Raw genomic sequence first — 19,646 nt, forward strand, 5'->3', positions numbered from 1 at the left:
TATTATTATTATTATTATTATTATTATTATTATTATTATTATTATTATGATATTAACATTATTATTAACAATGAGAGCCTATGTACTAGAGACAAATTGCTTGTGTCTAAACACACTTGGCCCATATAGTATTCTTCTCTACTCAACTCTACTCTACTCTACTCTACTCTACTCTACTCTACTCTACTCTACTCTACTCTACTCTACTCTTATCCATATCCCCAGGGGTGGGCTTCAAAAATTTTAGCAAGGGATTCTCTGCCTGGTTGCTGGGTGGGCGTGACCATGGTGGGGATGGCCTAGTAGGCCTCCTGCACCACAGTGTTTTTGGGGGCGTTTTTGCCTTCCCCAGGCTCCAGAGGCTTTTCTTGAGCCTCCGGGAGGGCGAAAACAGCCTCCCCAGGATACTGAGGCCCTCTGGAGGCCGGAAACTTCTGATAGGCCTGTTTTTTGCCCTCCCCAAGCCTCTGCGTGCGCCCTGCACTTACCTGCATCCAAAACGGGCCACATAGGGATTCCTGGGCAGGGCGGGGTGGGCAGGGCCAGCCAGGAGTGGGATTTGGGGGTTCTCTGAACTGCACAGAATCTTAGCTAGAGGTTCTCCCGAACCCCTGCAAACCCCCAGCAGCCCACCCCTGCCTATTCCTATCCATTTCTAATGAACTATGATGGCATAGTGGTTAGAATGCAGTACTACAGGCTACTTCTGCTGCCTGCCGGCTGTCTGAAATTCAGCAGTTCAGTTCTCATGGGCTCAAGGTTGACTCAGCCTTCCGTCCTTCCAAGGTCAGTAAAATGAGGACCCAGATTGTTGGGGGGCAATATGCTGACTCTGTAAACCACTTAGACAGGGCTGTAAAGTCTTAAGTGCTAGTGCTATTGCAATTCTATTCAGAATGAAGGCAATACAGGACTGGAAATGTTGCCCTCACTCAGAATTGACTTTGCAGAATTGATTTCCGTGACAATCCCTCACAGCCGAATCTTACCAATTATATGCTGTTTCTGTTCCTAAAAAAAAGAGACTAAATTTTAATGAGAATGTGGCTCTTTTCACTACCAGCCATAGAATGAAGAATTTGCAAGTGAAAACTTACTCAAAAGGTGTTCTTTTCTGTTGTTTTCTTTGTCGAAACACTATTATTGGCTGTATAAAGAGCCAGTTTGGTCTAGTGGTGAAGGCACCAGGCTAGAAAGTGGGAGACTATGAGTTCAAATCCTGCCTTAATCGTGAAAGCCAGCTGGGTGACTTTGGGCCAGTCACTCTCTCTCTCTCAACCCAATCCACCTCGCAGGGTTGCGTTTGTAAGGAAAATAGGAAGCGGAAGGTGTGTAGGATATACCGTATTTGCCATCTTGAGTTAATTTGTAAAAATAATAAAGGCAGGAAATAAGTAAACAAAAACAAACAAACAAGCTTTTGAGCAGAATGAGCAGTCATTAAAATAGTGAAAAATTCTAAATGATTGGCGCAATCTATTCTAGACACAAGGAAGAAAACACACAGAGAGAATACACTCTTAACTTCTATTTATAAACCGTACAAAAACTGTATTCCGAAGTTGCACAATTCTTCTATGATTCCTGATATGGATCATTTGCATTGTAACCATGAGATTCTCAGCATGGCAACTGGGTTTGCGAAACTGAGCAGGAACAGAAAGGATCACTATTTTGAAGCAAGACTCCAGGCAAATCCCAAAACTACCGTATTTTTCGGAGTATAAGACGCACCTTCCCCCCCAAAAAAAAGGGTGAAAATCTGGGTGCGTCTTATACTCCAAATGTAGCCCTGCCCAGCCTCACAAACGGAGATTCCAGAGGCTGAAAGAAGTCTCTGAAAGAAGCTTCAGAAAAAAAGCCTCTGAAAGGCTTTTATCTAAAATAATATGGTAAGCAATAAAAGAAGAATCAGTAAAGGTTCTAACCAAACTATGCTAACAAATCTGGAGAATGACACAATAACCAACAGATCAGAAGAGGTTAATCTATATACCAATACCAAAGAAAGGAGATTGAACAGAATAAAAGCCTCTGAAAGAAGCTTCAGGAAAAAAAGCCTCCAAACAGAGCTTCAGAAAAAAAGCCTTTTTTTCTGAAGCTCTGTTTTGGAGGCTTTCAGAGGCAGAAATAAAGCAAGGCACAGAACTCACAACCAACAAACCTGTTGCTGGGAACAGCTGATTGGGAGTATTCTGGGAGGCCATCCACCCACCAATCAGCTTTTTTCTTATTTTTCTCTCCAAAAACTAAGGTGCGTCTTATACTCTGAAAAATACAGTACTTCTATTGTTGTGACAAGCTTTATATAGTCACATCCATGATGTCACCAGGAGTCAAGGTCTGCTTAAAGGGATGGAAAGAGATTGATAAATGGAACTCGTCCTAATATCATCCCAGCGGGACCTATTTTCTTGCTAGTCTCAGCCCATAAATGTGCATTAAGATGAAAAAGAACAGGGAACATCTGGAAAAGCCTAGGAAAGAATATTTATAGTAGGATGACACTTTACGATGTTCTAGCAAATCGAGTTATTAAGTCTTTTGGAATAAATCATACTCATTTTTAGCCTTGCCCGGTTTGTAAGAAGTGGGGTATCTCTCTCTGTGAGTTTTATTGAAATGATTGCACAGTAACTTACAGTGCTGTGAATCTGGACAGAGGCAAAAAAATAATAATAATCTTCTAACAAGGTCAAAGGTCAGCATGATTCGTTGACACAAGATCAGAAATAAATACATTGGAGTGAATCTGTAACCATTTTGTAAACACGGCAGTTTAGGACTGGGAGGACAATATTTAGAGACAAGGATTGACATATAGGTATGTGTGAAATCTCTCCATATTTCCACTTTCCAGCGCTCCGTTATCCTATGTTCTGAGTGCTACACTGCATGAAGAATTACGAGCGGTTGTGCAACCTGTCCTCATTTTATTTGAAATCTTTATTTTGTACCACATTATCTTTCACATCAAGTCACCATTTCTCAGTTTTCTTGCTTTGGAAAGTAGGAGTAAACGACTGATAAACAATAAAGTTGAAGGTGTATGAAAACATTTATATGTGTTTGTGTGTGTATATTAAAACAGCAGGGGTGAAATCTACTTACTTTCTTTACCGGTTTCGAAGCACACGCGCCATGCGTCACGTGTGCGCTCAGACCTTCTGCGCATGTGCAAAACCTGCGCGTGCACAGAAGGTTAAAAAAACCCAGGAAGTAATGACACCTGGGCAGGTGGGCGGAGCTACCGGATCGCCGAACCAATGGCCAAGATCGCTACTGGACCAGGCGATCCAGTCTGATCCGGGAGCATTTCACCCCTGGTTTAAAGGTACTTTGACTAAATCTTTTTGGAGTCCAGACAAAATTGGTCATAATTGCCCTGAAAGATAATCCAATATTGGCCCAAGCAATATTGCAAAGAAAGAATCACAGAATGATTATGCAACTTCAGAATAAATACTTGTTTAGAATGACTTTATTTTATAAGGAAAGCGAAGAAAGGAACAAAGAGCAGATTTGATTTTTACTTCCTGTTCAGAATGTTTTTGATCTCTTATCTGAAAATGGCCTCTAATTTTCTACTGTTGCTACTTTTACAGAAAAGTAGACAATCCAAGTGGATCACAGCCTTTCAATACATTACAGTAGTGGTCAAAATTGTGGAAACCTTTTGGGAAAAGTGTATTTTCTAAAACTAGCTAATAACACCAATTTTTGTGGAGTAGTACCATAAAATTATATATCCATGAAAAGATAATTTAATCAAGAATGTAATTCAATAATTTTTATGAAGGATTTGCTATTAGAATAGCAGTTACAGTATAAAGAAAAGTAAAACAGCTTTCCATCCTTTCTAAGGTAGGTAAAATGAGGACCCGGATTGTGGGGGCAATAAGCTGACTTTGTATAAATATACAAAAGCATGAAGGCTATTGCTTAACGCATTGTAAGCCGCCCTGAGTCTCCGGAGAAGGGCGGCAAATAAATAAATAAATAAATAAATAAATAAAATAAATAAATAAAACACGTAGAAAAAATGAGATATACAAAAATTATCACCATGTCAGTTAATACTTAATTGGGTAACCTTTAGCATGAATTACAGCCTTAACAACGTCTTCCCATGGAGTGAACCAAGTCTTTTAATTCTGCAACTGTTCTCATGTGAAAGCAAGATTGAATGATTGCTTCTATTAACTGGGTTTTATTGTATATCCCACATACGTTTTATTGACTAACATGTTTCTTTAGTTGGCTCCCTAGATTTTCAATTGGGTTAAGGTCTGGACTATTCCCAGGCCATTCCAGCAGGAATGGAATATGATTATCTTGAAACGCCAAAAAAAAGTCGTGTTATTAGGCATCAAACCTCAAAAATACACTTTTCCCAAAAGGTTTCCACAATTTTGGTCACTAATGTATATTTGATTGTATTTGATATTATACTAGATATTGTTGCTTGAAAGGCATAGGAGAAACATTTTTAATGAACTATATCTTCTGTTTAGATTAAATGCAAGGTTAATACATACCATTCTTAGTTTTTCACTATAGGATTGAGTGATTTCACTAGTATTGAGTGATTAATTCAGGTCCCTGCAATTGGAAGTTGGCTAAAGGTCTTACTTGTCCAACTCAGAGGAGATGAGGTCCCAAATGGCTAGATGTAAAAATGACTTGTTTTTCTCATGATGAAATTTGTCTAGTTATTTATTTCATTTGTTCGGTGAAACTGTTATTTCTGATTAAAACAACTGCTGTAAACTTTCAGTTGAAATTTAGCAGAAGTTGACCTGAATCTGCAAATTCCCTTTGAAGGACCTTGGTGTAATTTGTTCCTCTGAGAGAGAAACCCATAGCAATTCCTTTACAGATGGTCTTCAGAGGGCCATCAGGAATTTCAGATTGGGTGTGAAATTCACTTTAAACTGATTGTGGAAGACGGAATAATCTTACCACCGCTGATTAGGAGATTGGACAATGCAAAGGAATAGAAAGTGCTCTTCCTTTGAAGCCTGTCTTTGTTCATTACCTTCTTTCATTGGTGCTAATAATATGTGCCAGGGTGGATTTGATTTAAATCTAGTTGATTTAAATCACAATTTAAATCATGATTTAAATCACTAGTAAAAAGGCTTGATTTAAATCAACTTGATTTAAATCATAATTTTTAAAGAGCAACTGTTATCTCTGCTACTCCTTTGACCCACTGTTGACTCACCGATAGTCCCAGTGTTGCAGAACATACAGCCTCATGCTACATAACTAAGCTCCATTTCATGCTGAATAAACTAAATATTTATGTATCTTAAATAGAAAACTATCTTAAGATAGATTTTTACCCCAAAAGTTTTTTATTAAAATAAATTCTATAAAAATCCAAAAAATCCGATTTAAATTAAAAAAAACTGATTTTTTTGATTTTTTTAAAAAAATCATTGATTTTTATCCACCCTGATATGTGCTTTTATTTTACTTCCATTGTGGGAAGAGTATAACTCTAATTTTCAGAAATGGAAGACAGGAAAGGAAGATAAATGAAGGGAAGGGCAAAAGGGGAAAGAAAGAAAAATAAATGAGAAGGAAAAAGGAAGGGAAGGCAATAGAAGGGAAACAAAAGTATTGTTTTAATTTGGAGCTGCTATATACAGTATTTTGTACCTGACACAAAATTGACACCCTTAAGTTGAGTTTGACTCGCAGTGACCTTGTAGTTCACTTAGCAACGGTATTAAGTGGTTTGCCCTTGTGTTCTTCCTGTCTGGTCTACAGCTTTCCATGATATGGCAAGATTGTCTAATGCTGCCCCCGGCTTAATTTCTGTCATGGTTTTTTTTTGGGGGGGGGGTAAATATTACAGGAGGAACTCCATTAATGTACTGCCTTTTTCACCAACTCCCTAACATTGCCTTGGAACAGCGTACCGTACCAACTAGGGAGATGTTGTGCAAGGGAGACTCTGCATTTCTGTTTGTGCCTTTGTGCTGTTTCTTCATTTTAACACTTGTTGCCTGTCAAAGAGCTGGTTCTGTTTGTTCAATTTTAGCTTGTTTTCTTTTTCTTTACTTAGTCATCAATGAAAGTTGGATATTGCTTTGGTTTTATAGACTAGAAAGAGCTGGGTGTTTACAAATCCATGAATAGGATAGGATAGGATAGGATAGGATAGAATAGAATAGAATAGAATAGAATAGAATAGAATAGAATAGAATAGAATAGAATAGAATAGAAGAGTTGGAAGGGACCTTGGAGGTCTTCTAGTCCAACCCCCTGCTTAGACAGGAAATCCTACACCACTTCAGACAAATGGTTATCCAACATCTTCTTAAAAACTTCCAGTGTTGGAGCATTCACAACTTCTGGAGGCAAGTTGTTCCACTGGTTAATTGTTCTAACAGTCAGGAAATTTCTCCTTAGTTCTAAGTTGCTTCTCTCCTTGATTAGTTTCCACCCATTGCTTCTTGTCCTGCCTTCAGGTGCTTTGGAGAATAGCTTGACTCCCTCTTCTTTGTGGCAGCCCCTAAGATATTGGAAGACTGCTATCATGTCTCCCCTAGTCTTTCTTTTCATTAAACTAGACATACCCAGTTCCAGAAACTGTTCTTCATATGTTTTATCCCACATACGATTTGCAGAGGATTGAATACAGAAAAGGGTCCCACAGGTTGAATGCTTTCCTTCCCTAGAAAATACAATTTATAAGTCTTGAGACTCCTGGCTGATGCCTACTGGCATCTAATCCGTAATACCTTCTTATCTGTGAGCAGCTCCTTTCATCTTTCTTGACACAAAGAGCTCAGGGGTTATATATATATATATATACTCTACTTTTTGCACACAGAATAGGTGGTTCTGGTCCATTCCATCTTACCTTGAAAATGTATGCAAGTACATATATTTGTATAGAGACGCTGTGGCTCAGTGGCTAAGACACTGAGCTTGTCGATTGAAAGATCGGCAGTTCAGCGGTTTGAATCCCTAGTGCCACGTAACAGGGTGAGCTCCCGTTACTTGTCCCAGCTTCTGCCAACCTAGCAGTTCAAAAGCACGTAAAAAATGCAAGTAGAAAAAATAGGGACCACCTTTGGTGGGAAGGTAACAGCGTTCCATGCGCCTTTGGCATTTAGTCATGCCGGCCACATGACCACGGATATGTCTTCGGACAGCGATGGCTCTTCAGCTTTGAAACGGAGATGAGCACTGCCCCCTAGAGTCAGGAACGACTAGCACATATATGCGAGGGGAACCTTTACCTTTACCTTTATGGATTTGGTTTTAGGCAGTCCTTCCTGTTCGCCCTCTCCCCATGGAGTTCCCTCTTTGGTCCTAGAGATTCATGGTCCAAATGCCAATCATTACAACCCTTTTCAAGCTGATCTCCTACCTTTTGAGTTCAACCCAACCATGGAACCAAAAAAAAAAGACCTCCTCACTTTCTCCCGTGTGCGTGTGTGTGCTCCTTTATATTAAAGTAGCACCAATTGGATGATTTACAAAGCACCTATCTTGCCTCCCAAATAAACAGCATCTGACCTCTGGACTCTGGAAGAATATCAAAGACCTTGGCAGGACATCAGACGGTTTCTTAATATAACTTTCCAGCTATTTGTGGAAGCCCATCTCAATGTTCCTGCGGGCGGGGCTGCTGACCAGGCTGGAGCGAGGTGGGGGCGGCAGCTGAGAGTTTCATCCTTCTTCCGGAAGACATTTCAGCCACGCAGCCTGTGATGCATCTTGGCTGTGCTTTTATAAAACTTAAGAAGGAGTCCTTAACTGAGACAACTTGGAGCCACGGCGGGCGGAGGAGAACATCTGGAAGGGAGAAAGTACAGGTAGAGTGTTGGTTCTGCCTTGCTCTTGCATGTTCCACTTGTTGCCACCAAGGACCAGGTTGAGAAGAACAAGCAACTGGTATAATAGATTAAAGCTTCGTGCATTACAATAGCAAAGCAGGTGCATGGAGAAGCTAAACATCTCTTCTTGCAAATAAGCCTGACTAATTTAGCCCTTTGAAAAGGGTTTTTGCAGCACAATCATCTACTTGGAAGAGGAATTAGTCACCGAAATTGTTTAAATGCAATAAAGTCTGTTATTCCAGAATAGAAACAAGCTATATTAAGTTAAATGGAACATACGGCTAAGTGGGTGGATAGGCAGTTAGGTTGTGGGTTTAAATTCTGATAGCTGTGAGCACTAGCATCATAATAAAAATGCTATATTATCATTCCAATTTTTTTTCCTCCAAAAACATAGTTCTCCATTATAATTACATATATATATTATATATATATATATATATATATATATATATATATATATATATATATATATATATATATATATATATATATATACACACACACACACATACACCCATCATACTAATTTTCTGTGGGCGTAAGGAACATTGTACCAAGAAAGAGAAAAAGATGAAGCTGCAGTTTTCAGGGAAATGAAAGGCAGGCAAACAAGGAAGGAATCAAGAGTTTTAATTAAGCCCCGAATTTATTTTATATCAACATCACTCACGATGTCTGCCCGTGCTTTTTATCCGCACAAGGTAACCATTTTTACTTGAAAGTCTTTTTTTAAAAAAAGTATTTGAACATTTTAAAATCCTGCTTTCTTTGGTAAGGGGATAGTAAGGGGAGTAGTTTTCTATGGCACGGAAACTAAATTGCACTTCACTGTGGCTGAACCATAAATTTAATTTTGTAACTTGACTTTCCTTGATTAACTACTATAACTAATACAACTAGCATAGATATATTTTACTTGTACTTTAGTGTCCTTAAAATTTGGAATTTCTTAAAAAAGAAATTGGAAATTTTTAAGAAATTGAAATTTCTTAAAAAAGAAATCTAGACCTGCCCTTTAACATAAAAGATGTTCTATTTATTCTGGTAAAATGTTCGGGAAAACATATTTGAATATTTGAATAAGAAAGATAACAATTTTCCTTGCTTGCATTTTAATGGCCAGGCTTGCATCAAGCTGAGAAAATCTTTAAAAAGGGTCATATCTGGTCGGTGATGGGTGGGAGACCACCAAGAATTCCACGGCTGGAAAAGTTGACCAAGAAGATAAAAGATCATTTCAGAGGGAAAAGAGTGACAAACCACTTGTGTAAAATTGCCAAGAGCGTTTGACTGTGCCCACGTAGTCCATTCAGAGTTCAGATTTAATCCCAGAGGGGTAGATTATGAGAGTTGCTTTTTATTCCAACAATTCAAATATTGCTAGGAAATTAAAAATTCCAGCTGAATTGAAACCTTTTAAAGCAAACAAAAAACAAAAGAACTAAGCAACAACATCTCTAAGGATTTCTGCTCCTCATTACATGAATTTTGCAGCAATAATGCAGTGAAAATGTTGATGGAACAGAAAAAGGAGGCTGCAACTGAGACAACTTCGGAGAATCTTGACGGTCACCTGTTTGGATTTCCTATTCCAGGATGTCCCATGGAGTCAACCAGATCTGGACTGTAAAAATCTATGTGTCCACTAGAGGGCTGCAAAGAGCTACTGAGCAACTGTTCCTTTCTGGTGGTCATTCAGATGTTTGCAGCTCAGAACTCGGTGCCGAATTTGTAAGCCTTTTGAACATTGGGACTATAATGTCAATTACAGGTAGTCCTCAATTTACAACCACAATTGAGCCCAAAAGTTATGTTGTTAAGTGAGATGTTTGTTGAGTTTTGCCTCATTTTACGACCTTTCTTGCCTCGGTTGCTAAGTGAATCACTGCAGTTGATAAGTTAGTAACCCTGTTGTTAAGTGAATGTGGCTTCTCCATTGACTTTGCTCGTTATAAGGTCCCAAAAGATGACCCCATGACCTTGAGACACAGCTACGATCATAAGTATGAAGCAGGTGCCAAGCGGCTGAATTTTGATGACATGATCATGGGAATGCTGCAAAGGTCATAACTGTGAAAAACTGTCATAAGTCTCTTTTTTCAGTGCCGTTATAACTTTGAGCAGTCACTAAATGAACTGTGGTAAGTAAAGGACTACCTGTAAAGCAATATATACAGATATTCCTCAACATACAGCCACAATGGGGACCAGAATTTTCATTGCTAAGCAAGGCAAAGTTAAGCGAATTGTGTCCAGTTTCACAAACTTTTTTGCCACAATTAAGAATAGAATAGAATAGAATAGAATAGAATAGAATAGAATAGAATAGAATAGAATAGAATAGAATAGAATAGAATAGAATAGAATAGAATTCTTGATTGGCCAAGTGTGATTGGACACACAAGGAATTTGTGTTGGTGCATAGGCTCTCAGTGTACATAAAAGAAAAGATAACATTCGTCAAGAATCATAAAGTACAACACTTAATGATAGTCATAGGGAAACAGTCAATATAAATCTTAAGGATACCAGCAACAAGGTTACAGTCATACAGTCATAAGTGGGAGGAGATGGGTGATAGGAATGATGAGAAGATTAATAGTAATGCAGACTTAGTGAATAGTTTGACAGTACCGATCACAGTAGTTGCTAAATGAATCCCATGGTAGTTGTGTGGATCAGGCTTCCCCTATCAACTTTGTTAGTCTAACCCTGATTGCTAAACGCTCAAATTTTGATCACATGACCCTGGCGATGCTGCAGTGGTTGTTAATGCAAGGACTAGTTGCAAGACACATTTTTTTCAATGCTGTTGTAACTTTGAACAGTCACCAAATGAACGGTTGTATGTCGAGGACTACTCGTAAATGAGAACCAAATAGCTGAACCAATGTTGAATTTGGAGAATTAATTATGGCACAACTGCCCCCCAATGCAAATCAATTAGGTTTCATTGTTTCTCAGCAGAAATTCCTAAACTTTCATTCAGGTGAGCCTACGGTAGTTTGTTTTATTTTATTTTATTTTTGTTCCTAGCAGGATCATCCTCAATTTATTCGGCGTATATAATTTCCTCTAGAGAAATGTCTTCATCCCACAGCCCATTTCTTCCCACTCTGTCATTGGTGCAGCATTTTCCACTTGGACAACTTTAGGGAAGAGAAAAACAAGCAGGGAATAAAAATCTCAAGTCCTTTTATGCTGCTTTAAAAGCTGAATAAAAGCCAAGAGATAGATTATTAAAGGACCTACAAAAATAGTTTCAAAATCTGCAAGAGCAGGTATCTGTGGATGCCAGATGGTCTCAAAATTCACAATACACCAGTGCCCGAAATAACAAGACTTCACTCATATTAACTTATTTTGAAATTAACCTGTATATAAGAATACATTTTTATGGTTGATTGTGGAGGTTTAAGCTGGAGTTAGTGTTTTTATCCACTTATCCAGCCCTTTCTAAGGATCTAAGTTAGGCAAGTGTTTTCGTTACTGTAGTTTGGGCAGTTTCCTTTTTTTATAGACGGAAAGAGCTTGTTTTCGATTAGATACTTTTGGACTGCGTCAATTCCCACACTAACCAGTTGGTCTGTAGTTGCCTGGTGCTGCTCCTTTTGTTGGCTCTTGCATTATCAAGTAGATTTTTCTAGACATTAACCAGTCTTCAGTTTCACCTTCTTGCGATATGTCGTTAAACTGCTTGGCAATGAGTGAGTGTAAACCAGGAGTGAAATCCAGCAGGTTCTGACAGGTTCTGGAGAACCGGTAGCGGAAATTTTGAGCAGTTCGGAGAACCAGCAAATGCCACCTCTGGCTGGCCCCAGAGTGGGGTGGGAATGGAGATTTTGCAATATCCTTCCCCCAGAAGTGGCGAGGGAATGGGTATTTTGCTTATCCTTCCTCTGGAGTGGGGTGGGAATGGGGCTTTTGCAATATCCTTCCCCCAGGAGTGGCGAGGGAGTGGGGATTTTGCAGTATCCTTCCTCTGGAGTGGGTTGGGAGTGGGGATTTTGCAGTATCCTTCCTCTGGAGTGGGGTGGGAATGGAGATTTTGCAGTATCTTTCCCCTGCCACGCCCACAGAACTGGTAGTAAAAAAAATTGGATTTCACCACTGGTGTAAACCATTATATATTTCAACCTAAACCATGCAGTCCATTGTCACCTTCTCCTGATCAGTTCTTGATATTTGTTGCCCTTTTCTCCACCATTTCTGCTGTTATTACTTCATTTCAGCTTCGTTTTTATTCTGATCCACTTCCTTTATGCAAGTTGAATGCTGATTGTATCTCTTTGGGTTGTCCCATAGCTGCACCCGGAAGTGCGTTATTCCTTCGTTGTCAGGCATTGACTGGTTCGGCGTAGTCCGTTCATTGATGGATTGGTAGAAACATTTCTTGGCACGACTAAAATTGGAGATTCTACCTATCGTATCAGCTGATCTTGGCTGTGACTGCTATTTGCTTCTTTATTATTTCCATTGCTTCCTTGATCCTCCTTGTTTCTATATCTTGGTCAGATACTGTTTCCTCTTGATAACAAATCATAAAAAGAAAAAGAAAAGCATGCAAATGAAAAGTAAGACCTTGGAACATCCAAATAAAATATGCTTCACCTGAAGAATATTTGTGCTGACCAAAGAAAGCACAAAGTTAATATAACCATGTTTCCCCAAAAATAAGCCCCAACTGGAAATAAGCCCTAGTATGATTTTGTTGGATGCTTGTAATATAAGCCCTACCCCAAAAATAAGCCCCACTTAAGATTGTCAGCCAGACAGACACATTTTAGTACTGTATTTCCCCCAAAATAAGACTTAACTGGAAAATAAGCCCTAATGCATCTTTTGGAACAAAAATTAATAATAAGACCCAGTCTTATTTTCGGGGAAACACAGTAAAAAATTGTGAGCAAGAAATGTCTTCAAACCTCTTGTCTACTACAGCATTTTTTCAATCAGGGCAATTTGAATTTCCCATCTTTTAATATTACTAACACAAGGAACAATGTGCTTTAGTTTTTCTATAATAAATTGGTTTCAAAAATTGAGCTAAATTCTTTAGGTGGCATGAGTTTAATAAATCTGGAAAATATAGATAATAGTGACTTCTACTTCTTACAGCTACATTAATTAATTAATCAATCAATTAATTATGTTTTCCTCAATTCTACATGTTTGATCAGAATTAATAGCTAAATAAGCTTTACACCAAGGCATCAATGTGTGCTCATTTGCTTGCATCCTTTCCAACATATTCCAGAAAGATTGTAATCTATATAAATTGAAATTTGATTTAATTAATCATTGTGAGAAGGCTATATCTTACTTCTAAATATCCACTAAATAAAGATTGACGTAATTTGTGACATTTATGTAAATCACACAGTCAGTGTTTTTAGATAATTTGTGACAGTTTTCATCATTTGTATAATTACAGGAAAAAAAAAACCTAAAAATGTCATTTGCATAATTATTCAAATGACCTAAAGACGTCAGCTTCACAGTTACATAAATTAACACGTATCATGCAAATTATGGTAATTCTCCAGATGGACTTATCTGTAAATATGTGGGTGCATTATTAATGAAAATTTGATCCATTGTATCTCATATTTGTTAAACTGATTTCACCAAAATATATTTCAAATACGTTTAGTGCCATGTATGGATTATCATCAAAGTCACTTTTTTAATATCTTAGTGGAATTGATTTAATCAGGATTCTCAGCCTAAAATAATTCCAAACAGATTCACAGAGTTGAAATCCCAAAATTATCTTGAGAGGGTTTTTTTTTGATACAGATACTTCGGGTTTAATGTAGGAAAAATTTTAATATAATATTATGAAGACATATCATTAACAGAAATAGGTGGACTTCCTTTTCTATGAAAAAGGTATCTGTTTTATTAAAATATGTACCTTCTAGTTTTAAAACTCACAAATAGGAAAGAGGAAGAAAATCAGAAGTCAATAGCTGGTTTCCAATTATTCCAAAGTTCTGATATAGATTTCAGAAGTAGAAACCGATTTTTCAGAAACGGAGAAAAATTATATTATGCTTCACAAAGAGAAGGAGTGGTCGAATCTTGGGGGGGCAGAGTAAAAGAGGAATCAGCCTAGAGTCTCTGTGCATAGCCTTAGTAAAGAACATTATTTATTTAATGTTCTTATAATCTAAATTAAGTCTTTAGTAGGACCGCATCTGGAATACTTCATCCAGTTTTGGTCAGTACATTACAAAAAATATTTTGAGACTTCGGAAAAAGTGCAGAGAAGAACAAGTAAGATGATTAAGGGCCTGGAGACTAAAACATATGAAGAATGATTGCAAGGGTTGAGTATGTCTACTCTATTGAAAAGAAGAATTAGGGATGACATGAGAGCAGTGTTCAAATATTTAAGGGGCTGCCAAAAAGAAGAGGGGGTCAATCTATTTTCCATAGCATCAGAAGGCAAGACAAGAAACAATGGACGGAAACTAATAAAAGAGAGAAGCAACCTAGAACTAAGGAGAAATTTCCTGACAGTGAGAACAATTAACCAGTGGAACAACTTGCCTCCAGAAGTTGTGAATGCTCCAGCAGTGGAAGTTTTGAAGAAGATGTTGGATAACCATTTGTTTGAAGTGATGTACGGTTTTCTGTCTAAGCAGGAGGTTGGACTAGAAGACCTCCAAAGTCCCTTCCAACTCTATTCTGTAACAAACCATTATTAATGTCAGTTTAATTCATGTGTGGATCTGATCTTTCGTGCCTGACACTTAAAGACAGAGAATCAAATGTGCTAATTTAATTTGTGCCCATTGACACATTTAATGTCCTTAAAATCTAAATTAACTGTTTTAATTTAAACTGTCAAAATAATGTTTCAGGAATAATATACCTGAACATAAATGTTATTCTTGCTTGGTTTGTTTCTATGATCTTCATTTTTTATATATAGAACGATGTATAAATAAGTAGTTTTGCCATGTGTGAACCTGAGTAGTTTCCAGCTCAAACATTTTTTAAAGTCGGTTGATATAAAGAATGAAATACTTTGGGGAACAATTAGAACAGATTAATTCAGATAATTAGGTGTAGATGTTTCTCTGATTTTTAAAGATACACATATTTAATTATTTTTAGTAAAGTATGCATATTTTTATATTTAATTAACATTTTTAGAAAGACCAATAAGAGTACAAAATAGAAAAAATAAAAGGAAGGGAAAAAAATGCAAAGAATCCCTCTCCTTTATGTAAATGACTTCCCATCCTCATCACAAGTATAAAGAATTTCATAATCTCTTCACCCCTCTTGTTAATAAATATAAAGCTCTTTATCCCATAACCCATCTCTTAGTAATAAACAAATCAAATAACTAACCTTTTCTTATCCAATTGCCAGCAAAAAGTCCAAACAGAGCTTTAAAATATTAAAATTAATTAACAAATATAAAACAACTTTCCCAAAGATATGCATATTAATAATATTTTATAACACCTGTATGCCACCCAATTCTCAATGACTCTGGGTGGCTTACACTATAGAAATTACAATATAAAATACTTTTACCATTTAGTAAATGGTAAAAGTAAAATATGGCAATAACTATTTCTTTTGCTATTGTTAGAGCACAAATATTTTTTTTTAATTTTGAACAAGACACTTAATAATAGGAAAAAAATAATCTTTAGGAGATGGAAAAAGCTAGATTAATTCCAGATATAAAATTCCAGATATAAAGAATCAGATTTCAGAGATGAGTGATTTAGCAATTTTTGAGAAAATTGTATATTCTGAGAAAGCAATAAAAGATGCCTTGATTGCATTGGAAATTGATTATTTTCTCCATCTTTTAACATAAAGTAAATTTAGATTTTTCCTGAGCCGAGATCAATTTCTGGTCACTCCATGGATATCTTTCTAGAATTTTCTGGCAATAATAAGTTGACACATGTCTCCACTGAGTCAGCTGGCTTCTTTGCAATTTTGTCTTGAAATAGTTTCTTGTTAGGACCACAGTTTGATTTAGTGCAGTATTTTAAAGATGACAGGATTGAAAGCCAAAATCACCTGGCCTGTGTATCTGTTGACATTTTCAGGGTTAGATGTTATATTACTAAATATTATAAAATAATGCATTGGTCAAATATTGTCATAAAGATAACTGAACTGTAATAAGAAGTGGTTTAATTGCTAAGAAGGTGAAGGTGTTAGAACTGTTAGGATTTAATATGTTAAATTAATAGAATACTCATTTAGCTGTAGTGGATTAATCAGAAGAGGCAAATTTGCATTGACCAAGGTCATTTTAATCCCGAAGCTGACACGTAATAACAAGCTTTGTTTGTTGAGTGAGATCATTCTGGTTCTGATGTGCTGGAAATTGAGAAGGAAGTGTTAAATATGAACTTATTTTCTGAATGTCAACTTCAGTTTATTAAACTGGGAAGTAGGTTTTCTCTACTTTAGTGATGTCATGACCCCACAAAACAATAAAAAGTGTACTCCTCATGAGTCAATGGAACATTCCCCGTGATATGAGAAATAATCATATCTCTTCTCCAAAGTTATGCGACTTACGTCATATTGTCTTCAGTCAGGCTTACTTTTATCAGCTCCGTTAGTAAGACGAGTCATATTTACCTTTTCTCTTCCATGCATTTCAAAAGTTTGAAATACAAAATAACAGATAAAAACGCTAAATCCCACGCACTCTGTGGGTGCTCCAGAGCAGGGGTGAAATTCAGCCAGTTCTAACCGGCTCGGGAGAACCGGTAGCGGCGGCTGCGGGAGGCTCTCCCTACCTGCGCGGACATCATGCTGTTGCTTTTTTGTGACATTTTAAGCCTCTGCACATGCACAGAAGGCTTTGCGCATGCAAATGACACAGATGACACCATGCAAACATTGGCGAACCTGTAGGGAAGGTACCGTATTTTTTGGAGTACAAGACTCACTTTCCCCCCCCCTAAAAGAGGGTGGAAATGTTGGTGCGTCTTACACACTGAATACAGCCATTTTTGGCCTCCCGAAGCCCCATCCCGTTTGTCCCATTTTTCGCAAAAACAGGGTGCGCAGAGGGTTTGGGAGGCCTGCAGAGTGCTCCTAGGGGCTGGGGAGGGCAAAAGGAGTTTCAAATTGTCTTGGTTTTGCAATTAAGCAGGCATTTATATGTAGCTGATCGACTTAGTGGGAGGATGTCTTGCTGGTAAGCTGACAAACCTAAAATGATAGCAACTGTAACAATAGTATTGTAGATACCTACAAGTTGAGAAGATTTTTGAGGAAGTTCTACTGCCTATCAAAACTAACATACTGTATGAGAGATGATGGAGAGGCTGAAAAGTAAGTGAAAAGAGCAGTAGGCATGAACAACGATCAAAGTTTTGTCAACAATGGGAAAGATTATAGACGAAACATGGTAGAACAAATTAAGTGATAGGCTAGACCAGTGATGGCTAGCCTTTTTGCTGTCACGTGCCATGAGTGGGGAAAGCGGGGTGTGTGTCACGCACGTGTGTGTGCCCACACCCATAATTCAATGCTCCCGCGCCTTTCCCCCCCCCGCACATGCACGTGTGGACCCCCCGCGTTCCCCACACTTTTGGCACGTGATGGCAAAAGGGTTACCGGTGGGCCCGGTAGGCCTGTTATTTTGCCCTCCCCAGGCTCCAGAGCCTTTCTGGGAGCCTGGGGAGGGCAAAAACAGCCTCCCCCACCCCCCAGAGGCCTTCCAGAGGCCAGAAACGAAAATAAACAGAAGGCCCGAAAACGGAAGGCCCAAAAATAAGCTGGAGCTGAGCTAGGGCAACGCTCATGTGCCCGTAAATATGGCTCCATGTGCCACCTGTGGCATGCGTGCCATAGGCTCACCATCACCAGGCTAGATGCTGAAGGTACTTTACTAAATTGTTGATCAGTTGTGAAGTTTTTTGCATAAAACTAAGCAAGCCTTATCTTTCAAACTGAAGCGCACATTTGTGTAAAAACAAGTGCAAAACTACTCAGGATTTTAAAATAATATTAACATTGGAACAGGAAGGGTCTCTTTCAAATTGTTAAGTTTCAGACTAACATCTGTAAAGGCCTCCGGATATTATGCCAGTCTAGTTTAAGTAAACCTCACTGCATCAGATAACAAGGATTTGCCAGAAATAGACTTAGGCACATGTAAAAATACATTTTTTGAGTAAAATCACATCCTATGCTGTTTTAAAGAGATATTTAAGTTGTCCCTTTTTCAGGAAAGGAGGAGTTTATTTGGAATAAACACCTGATCTAAAGTGAGCCTCATGCCAGACTCCTTTGCCAAAAAAATACTTGCCCCAACTTTTTGTGCTAAATAACCCCTTTAAGAAAATATGGTTACCAGATGTTTGGAGAGGAGAGGAGAGAAGAAGAAAATTATAAGATTTCTAACAGGGCGCTTCTTTGATCCTTCGTGTTGATGGACCTCGTTTGTGATACCTTAGGATATTTCTTCCCTCAAAAATGACAGTGGAAGAAAAATAAATAGAGAGTAGAGTTTGATCTCAAATAATCTATCACAAAGATGTGTTCCTGCATCTATCAAGATGCAATCATTCTTAATGTGGGTTGAAGTGTCCTCATAATAAAAAACGTAAGAGCCTTGAAGCAAAATCTTCAGCTGATATATTGAGAAGAACATAGTGTGAAAACTATCCACAAACTAAAAGCCTTCAAGAATTAAAATTAGGCACATTTCAGATTAATTCATCCCAACTGGGAGCTTAGAACTGGCTGACACATTTCTCATGTCTTCAGTGCTTTTCTCAATTGTGGAAAATATGACATAATATCCATAAGAAGAAAACTGTTAACGTTTATATAAAAAAGGTCCATTATCATTGTAACTAGAAGCTGTTTGCTGAAGGCATGGCTTCCAAGTCTGGTTATAATCTTCTGGAAGTTCCCACTTCAGTTTTTTCACATCTGGAATCTCTAAATCCAATATTGGCTATAGCCCAAACATGATTCCACCTTTTACATGGTGGAAAATCTGGAAGTCTCCTGAGTTTTCCAAGAATATTTGCAAGCCTCTTTCACCATTTCTTTCTTCCATGACATTCAAATCTCTGCAAAAGACATAACAATTCTCTTTTTCCTACCTCCTTCTCCAGCAACAACCACAAGCATTCAAACGCTTATGGCCTATTCATATTTTATTTTGTAGAACCATAATATCCCCGAAAATAAGACCGAGTCTTATATTAATTTTTGCTCCAAAAGATGCATTAGGGCTTAGTTTTTGGTTAGGTCTTATTTTGGGGAAAATACAGTACTAAATGCACCCATCTGGCAGACAATCTTAACTAGGGCTTATTTTGGGGGTAGGGTTTATATTACGAGCATCCCGAAAAGTCATGCTAGGACTTATTTTCCGGTTGGGTCTTATTTTTGGGGAAACTGTATTTCATTGTTTTGGAAATAACGAGGATGCTGTGTTTTGAAAATACAAAATATTCCAACAGTTATAAATATTCTTTAATGTAAATAATTTGTTAATATTCTACAAAAGAAAAAAAAATCACAAAAAAATGAGACTTTTTTTCAACCCATTCTTTTTTTCCCCCCCTTTAGGATATCAATTTTTTTCTACTTTTTGATGATAATCCCCAGTAACACCACTACGTTATACCCTATGAAAGGATCTCTTTTGGAGTCAGGTAAGTCAGATGCTAACTGGAGGTCAGGATTCAGAATATTCCTAGTTTATTAACATTATTTGTAAAAGTAATGTGTTTGTTTTATTATACCTGTTTCCCCCAAAATAAG

General features: G+C 37.7%; 1 protein-coding gene across 6 annotated transcripts in view; it reads left to right on the forward strand.

The window, feature by feature from the left end:
- The window catches only part of LOC132709695 (uncharacterized), a 169,012-nt gene that overhangs the window by 112,001 nt on the left and 37,365 nt on the right, over positions 1-19,646 (forward strand). For 5 of the 6 annotated variants that reach the window (XR_009620687.2, XR_015728784.1, XR_009620688.2 and 2 more), the window contains one exon: positions 19,452-19,537. The exons of the other annotated variant lie outside the window; for it this stretch is intronic. Coding sequence is in view for 2 of the 5 variants with exons in the window: in XM_087873302.1 (XP_087729428.1) it covers positions 19,452-19,537 (86 nt within the window). In the remaining 3 variants the exon portion in view is untranslated. The remainder of the gene's footprint in view (positions 1-19,451; positions 19,538-19,646) is intronic. 6 annotated transcript variants of the gene reach the window in all.

The sequence above is a fragment of the Pantherophis guttatus genome, chromosome 7 (assembly GCF_059756535.1).
Source record: "Pantherophis guttatus breed Tessera chromosome 7, ASM5975653v1, whole genome shotgun sequence".
In the NCBI taxonomy this organism is placed as follows: Eukaryota; Metazoa; Chordata; class Lepidosauria; order Squamata; family Colubridae; genus Pantherophis; species Pantherophis guttatus.